This window comes from Catharus ustulatus, chromosome 21, assembly GCF_009819885.2.
Source record: "Catharus ustulatus isolate bCatUst1 chromosome 21, bCatUst1.pri.v2, whole genome shotgun sequence".
Classification (NCBI taxonomy): Eukaryota; Metazoa; Chordata; class Aves; order Passeriformes; family Turdidae; genus Catharus; species Catharus ustulatus.
The window spans coordinates 10,248,543-10,255,406 of NC_046241.1; the positions used below are offsets into that span (position 1 = coordinate 10,248,543).

At 46.9% G+C, this 6,864-nt stretch overlaps 1 protein-coding gene across 1 annotated transcript in view; it reads left to right on the forward strand.

The window, feature by feature from the left end:
• The window catches only part of NEK6 (NIMA related kinase 6), a 47,732-nt gene extending 41,096 nt beyond the window's left edge, over positions 1-6,636 (forward strand). The window contains exons 9-10 of the mRNA XM_033077225.1: positions 1,848-1,961; positions 4,631-6,636. Of these exons, the coding sequence (XP_032933116.1) occupies positions 1,848-1,961; positions 4,631-4,741 (225 nt within the window). The 3' untranslated portion in view covers positions 4,742-6,636. The remainder of the gene's footprint in view (positions 1-1,847; positions 1,962-4,630) is intronic.
• Positions 6,637-6,864: the final 228 nt, after the last annotated feature.

Genomic DNA, 6,864 nt, shown 5'->3' on the forward strand with positions numbered 1-6,864 from the left:
GCTTTGGGACATGATGCCACATAGCACCACTTAACTTTGACATTGATAATCATACAGTGATTTTTATTAAATCTTATCAATATAGTAGTAACTGTCTTCATCCCTCACTTCCTGTAGATATCTGTCAGCAAGATAACTTGGAGGGGATAAAAATAAGTTGTTAATTCCCAGAATGTAGCTACAAGCAATGACTTCAGCAGTTCTGGCAAGATGATCAATTTAAGCACTAACAGGGATTCCCATCTCTGGATGTTTGAACCAGTCATGCTGCGTGGTGGGCGTTTTCCAGGGAGATCTGCCTGGCCTGGGGTAATTGCTCTAATCAAAATGTCAGGAGCAAGCCCCAGTGTAGCATCACAAACTGCAGTTAGTGAGGTACTTGGAGTGCCTGTGGTCATGGCCCTGCAGCCCTGACTGCTCTAGTGACAACTGGCTGCTTTCTCTTTCCACTTTAATTCCCTGCATTTTCCATCCCAAACCCCACAGTGTGTCCTTTTCATTCCTTCCTGCTTGCACATGAGCACTTAACTAAACCTGGAATGAAAAGTCAATGGGAATTGGAAAACCCCTCTCCACCTCCCTGGCATTATTGATGCCTGTATTGAGATCTTGGAGACCCTGTTTAACCCTTGCTTGCTGTGTTTTCCCTAATGCCCCATTAGTGCTCTCTCTGGAACAGTCCATGCTGGGTTCTCCAGTTTGTTTAAACTGAGAGCAGGTTGCTATCTCTCCTTTTTTGGGAGGAGAGTCTATAATTGGACTCTGTAATTTTTCTCCTCCTGATTTGCCCACTACTGTCATGACAGTAATGGAGTGACAGTGACACTTCACTGTTTGCCTTCAAAAATCTTCCAAACCCAGTGCTGGGGTTCTCTGGGATCCTGGCAGGAGATTTTTCACCCTCAGGTCTCTGGGTTTGTGAGGAGTAACTTTGTGTTACTCCTGATAGTAGTGGTGGGGAGAGAGGTATAAACATCATAACTTCAAGTTCTTTAAAAGACAGGTGAGTGTTCTATACCCAGGGTGTGTCCTGCACTGCTCAGCACTTGGAGCTGTGTCAGTGATGGGAGGTTTTGGTGAGACCCCCTGGCAGCCCCTTCCTGCAGTGCCTCTGGGAACCCAGCCCAAACAAAACTGCCACCAAATCACTGACAATCCTTCAGTTTTGGTAATAGATTGGAGGATTTGTTATTGACTCTCTTCAGTTCTGCTGGGAGCTCCAGAGTTCTCCAGACACTTTCAGTGCACAGGTAACGAGCAACAGATCATGAATCATCAAATAACCCCCTTAATGTGCAGTGAGAAGCATCAGCTTCAGCTGGCCTTGGGGTGAAACAGAGAGAGGAGAAGGATCAGATTGATGAAGGACACTTTCAGTAGTGTTGTTACAAAATCTGCCTGGGATACTCTTTTCTAAACAGCAGATTTCTGGCAGGAGATCCATTTGTTTCGAGGTTGTTTTGGGGTTTTTTAGAAGATGAAGTACATTGCTCATGCTTACAAGGTTCTTCATATTCTAAGCAGCTAAATGTCCAAAGATAGGGAGAGATGATTGTGTCTGAGAGGGTTTCAGAGTTGTCTTAGAGCCAGTTGAGTTCTTGCTGATGAGCTGGGGTCTGAGCGTGCTGTTCCTTGGGTTTTTCTCCTTGGGAAGCCTGGCAGAGCCTGGCCCAGCCCTGCAGGGGCTGCAGAGCTCTTGGGGTCCTGGAGCAGCCTGGGCTGGGGAGCAGCAGCATCCCTTGCTCTGCTCACTGCCAGAGAGCAGAATTGGCTCTTGCAAACTGGCAGATTCAAGGGCTCTCAAATCCTTTGTATTTCTGAAACATTTTCTGTTTTTTTCTCTTCAGATGGCAGCTCTGCAAAGTCCCTTCTATGGAGATAAAATGAACCTGTTTTCTCTTTGCCAAAAAATAGAGCAATGTGACTACCCACCTCTTCCAGCTGAACATTATTCTGAAAAGGTAAATTGGGAGTGTGGTTGCAGGGGAATGGGGAGGTGCAGTGAAGTTTCTCCAGGCACAGGGAAAGGGAGCCCAGGAGGAGAACCCCCAACATCTAGGGAAGAACAGGAGATGGTCAGGAGGTCCTGGATACCTGTCTGAGCAAATTACTTTTGTGGTATCTGAGTACTGACAAGCTAAATCAAGATGCAAAAAAAAGTTTTCTTAATGTGGGGAATATTGTGAAACTGAAAGTCTGTGATGCTGGCAGAAACCAGCAGTGAACCGTGGGAAAGCCCTCTCCTGGTTTCCTTTCCCATAAAACATTCCATAAAAGAGCACTGATATGTTTGTTTATGAAGTCTTCAGTGTGTGACAAAGTGGGGAAGGATTCATTTTAAGAAAAGAAGAAAAGTGATTTAGGCACTTCTACAGCAGCTGCACAGGGGCTTTTAAAGTCCAGGCTTGTGTGTCTGAACACGAGGGATGGGGGCAGCATCTGAACCAGTGCATGGACCCCATGTCCCAGGTCTGCTTGCCCAGCTGCAGACACGTGCTGCCTTTCCTCAGGGCCTCTTGAGATGAGCTTGACTTTTCTGCCTCACCTAGACAAAGCAGCTGCTTTTCCTTAACCTCCTCATTCCTTGGTTGCCTTGTATTAGAAAGGAAATGGCTAATGGAATTCTGAATGTTCACTGTATCCTATGGGGTTTTTCTTTTGTTTCACTCCACCTCAGCATCCTGAGGAGGAGGCAGGGTGCCGGGAAATACCGAGCACAGCCGGCCTGGCCTCCGCCCTGGGAGGGACCCTGCACCACACTTGACTTTTTGCTTCGTTTTTCCTTGCCAAGTAACTCGTGCAAAACGAAGCTTTGAGAGCTGGTCTGTAGAAGTGAATTGTTAAATTTTTTTGCCCCAAGCTCCGTAGCAGCGCCCGGCTCCGCGCGTCCCTTTGCCGTGCTGCTGCGGCTTGCGTTTCAGGATCTGCCTGTTGGCAGCAGGAATTAGTGTAAGTTGACAGATGTGTTTCCTGTCTTTACAATTACTGTCTGTTTGCTTCCCTCTGGCAGTGCTAAAGAGTGTGTGTAGTGCAGTGATACAAGCGGGGTGAGAAGGATGGTTTAGAGCTCAAAGGCGCCGGGTCCCAGAGAACTGCAGATGGTTCATGCACTATTAACAGGATGCTGGCAGAGGCTGTGCCTGTGGCTGCAGCTCCTCAGCTGCTGCTGGTGCTCACTGGAACAGCACAAACAGAGCAGCATCCAGCGTGGTGCTTCCTTGGAACAAGAAAGAGGAACCAAGGGAGTGTTTGGGGCAGAGCTGCTGCTTGAGTTTCCCTTCAGGGATGTTCCTCTCCTCTGTGGCCTTTTGTGCCTCATCAGTCCGGATCCCCCTGTGAGCAACTGCACGCTGCTGGAAGGAGGAGCAGCTGGGATCCAGCCAGGATGAGTTTTCTATATTGGGAACAAATTTGCTGGTAACTGGAGATGCTGCCTGGGGGTGCTGACCCAGGCTCAGCCCGCTGGTTCTGTCGGTGCTGGTGAATGCCTGTGAGGACAGAACTGCCCGGGCTGTGGCTCAGTGCTGCGTGCACGGGGGAGCACAGCTACTGTTTGGACAGATGGCACTGGCAGCACAGGCCTGGGCAGAGCTCTAGAAGCATTTTCAGTTATTTGTGGGAGTTTTGTGGTCAGTTTTGGTCTGTGTTCAGTCTTTGGGGTCTCAGGGTTATGGAGGCAGCAGTGTCTCTGCCCTGAGCTGGTCAGAGTCACCAGGGAAAGGGGCAGGGCCAGGCAGCAGGTCCGGGCTGGGAGCAAGGCCTGGGCCTCACCCAGCCAGAGCAGAAAGCTCAGGCCCGTTCGTTAATGCAGCTGAAGCCGTGTGCTTGATAGCTCTATGGCCGTGCTTTTAATTACTGGTAAAATAATTGGCACTGTGGCTACTGGGAGGATGTGAGAAGATCAGAGGCTCAGGGCTGTTTTTCCTGGTGCCTCAGGGGTATGAGCAGCTTTCAGTGTCTGTATAATTAAAAGCTACAATCTTTCATGTGCACAATAAAGAGGGCTGGGAGGTGGGGAGACTCCAGCCCTTCTGCATTTTATTTATTAAACATAATCAATGACCAGTTTCTCTTCCTCATAAAGGTTTTTTAGGAAGCACCAGGGTCTCATAGCTGTGTCCAGTAGCTTAAGATGCACAAGTGATGCTCAGACTCCTTACGCTGAAAGGTTTGAGCAGGTTTGGTGCAGGGAGGGCAGCACAGCTGCTGCTCCTGAGAGCTCTGCTTGAGCTCCCTCTTTCCTTCCTTTCCTTCCTTCCTTTCCTTCCTTTCCTTCCTTTCCTTCCTTTCCTTCCTTTCCTTCCCTCCATCCCTTCCTTCCTCCCTCTCTTCCTTCCTTCCCTCCGTGTCCTGCTTGTGCCACTGGTGCCTCCTTCTGTCCCATGCTCTCCCCTGCCCTGGGTGCACAGGCTGCTCCTCCTTCAGGATGTAAAATCTTTAGTGCAGATTTGGTGCAAAGGTTGTTCCTGGCTCTTTTGGAGGTGGCACACAGACACATGCCTGGACTCTGCCCAGAAGAGGTTCCCTCTCTGGCACGGCTGCAGAGCTCGGGCAGCCATTCCCAGAGCCTGTTCCAGGCAGGCAGCAGCGATTCACTCCGTGTGCCTGTTTTCTGTTTCCTGTGTTGCAGCTGCGGGAGCTGGTCAGCATGTGCATATACCCCGACCCAGACCAGAGGCCTGACATCGGTTACGTGCACCAAATAGCCAAACAAATGCACGTGTGGACTACGAGCACATGAGGGGAGCAGCACAGCTCAGTCTTACTTGAATCCTTTTTCTCAGCTGAACGTGCCTGGTGCCAGCTCACACAGGTGGGAGGTTGAGCACTCGCAGCAGAGGCTCCAGCATTTGCAGGTTATTTGACAAGGACTTACAGGTGGTCGTGCTTTAACGTGAAGATTCTGTGAGGTATTGCAAGTGATTCTTTTTATTTTTTATTTTTAAGGCAAATAATGTTACGGATGTAGATCATTTAAGGGTCCTTTCTTAAAACTGTCGTGTGTAATCTAGGATAGCAGCTATTACCGAGGGCTCAGCGTTTGCCAGACCTTCTATCTTAACTGTAATGTGAAATATTGAAATAATTCCTTCAGTGAAATCACTTTATACTAATGTAAGGATTACCATAGATTTTGTGTAATTTGTATAACTGCTACTTTGCCTCTTCTGCAAATGGTTAATAGCAAATTCAGTTTTTACTTGGTATATTTTAAAGCAGGCATTTATGTTTTTATTAATTTCCTCCTCTTCAGACTTAGGAGCTGGGAAGGGTTGGGGGTGGGAAACCCTTTTGTTTCATGATTTCTTTTTTTTTTTTAATTCAAAACTTCAGAGTATTTTGCTGATGCATTTCTCTGTCAGAGATGGGTTAAACATGAGCCTGGGGAAAAGAAGACAAACATGCCAAGCAAACCCCCACCAGCCTTGCTCCTACAGAGAATTGCTCCTTCCCCTCATTTTTCCCTTTTGGAATGGTTCTTCTTCACCTCCAGGTTCTTGTTTAAAAACAGTGTTTTTCAAAGCCAACTCAGTTTTGGTGCAGAGACTTTTACATGTTCAATAGTACATCAGGTACTATCAGTGGAACTTTAGCAGTGTTTTAAACACTTGGAAATTTTTTTAAAAATAAATGAAATGCTTTGTGTATGGAATTCTGCCTAGGATCAGCCCCTTCTCAAACTGTGAAAGCTCATTACAGAATGTGAATGTTTATAAAATCTCAACCTGATCTGAAGGAGTCATCGTCTTTAACTGCATGAAAATTGTCAACCAGCTAAATTCATTCATTGAATCAATGATTTGTTTCATTACTGTCAATGGAAATACTCACTGCTTTAGGAAGAGCCGTGGATTCACGTTCCAGTGTCTCCATTCCATGTGCCTGTCAGGAGGAGCAGGGCTGCCCTCGCTGCTCCAGAGGAAACCCTTCAGCCTGTGCTGCTCCGGTGCCGCTTCCACGTGGGACAGGGGCTTGTGCAAATGTATAGATTTGTGTGTGACAGTTCAAATGCAGCCTGTGCCTGTTTTCTTTTCTTAAAGAAAGCTTTACAATCCTTAACTTTTTTGAACTAAGATTAGGGTTAGGGGGTTACATACATATATATGCTTTTAGTGGATTTTTTTAACCTACTTTTCTCTACTTTAAGGAAAACTGCAGTGCCATCTTCAACTAGTTCCTGTAAAATTTGGGAATATTTGTATAGGGTACCAAGAAAAGCCATTAATTGCTGTGAATATGGTTGGTATCATGAATGCAAGGTGCCATTTTACTGAGGCTTCTCAGCAGAAAGTTGAGGCTGCTGCTCTCACGGGGGGCTGTGGGAAATTTAAATCAGCAGGAGAATGCTGTGGGGGCACCAAACTGCTCCCCCATTTCCATACCACCTAGCTTGGTTGTTTATACCAGCTTCTTTAGCACTTCCCAGGGTTCAGCCTGAACCTCTCTGGTTCCACTGCAGCTTTCCTTGGAGCCATGGCTTCCAGGGAAGCTCAGCTCAAAGATGAGTATCTGGAGAAGTCTGGTCACTTTCTTGCTACGTAAAATTTCCTAGTGCTTATAAAGAAATGTATTTCAAAAGGTAATTTTTTGCAATTGTGCATTTTTAGATAAATAAAAAAATATTTCAAAAATAAATACCTTTGTTTAAAAAAACAAAAAAAGTCCAGTATTAAAGGTCCAAGTGGAGGTGAATAACAAGACACTCAGACTTGAAATGATGCTGGCTCTGCCCTGTATCTACAGCAAACAGGGCAGCAGTAACATCACCATCCCCTGTGATCAGTGACACCCTGCAGTGAGGTACAGGAGAGCAGTGTCTGCTGCAGGGGGCAAGGGCAGCAATTCAGAACCACCAGTGCTCAC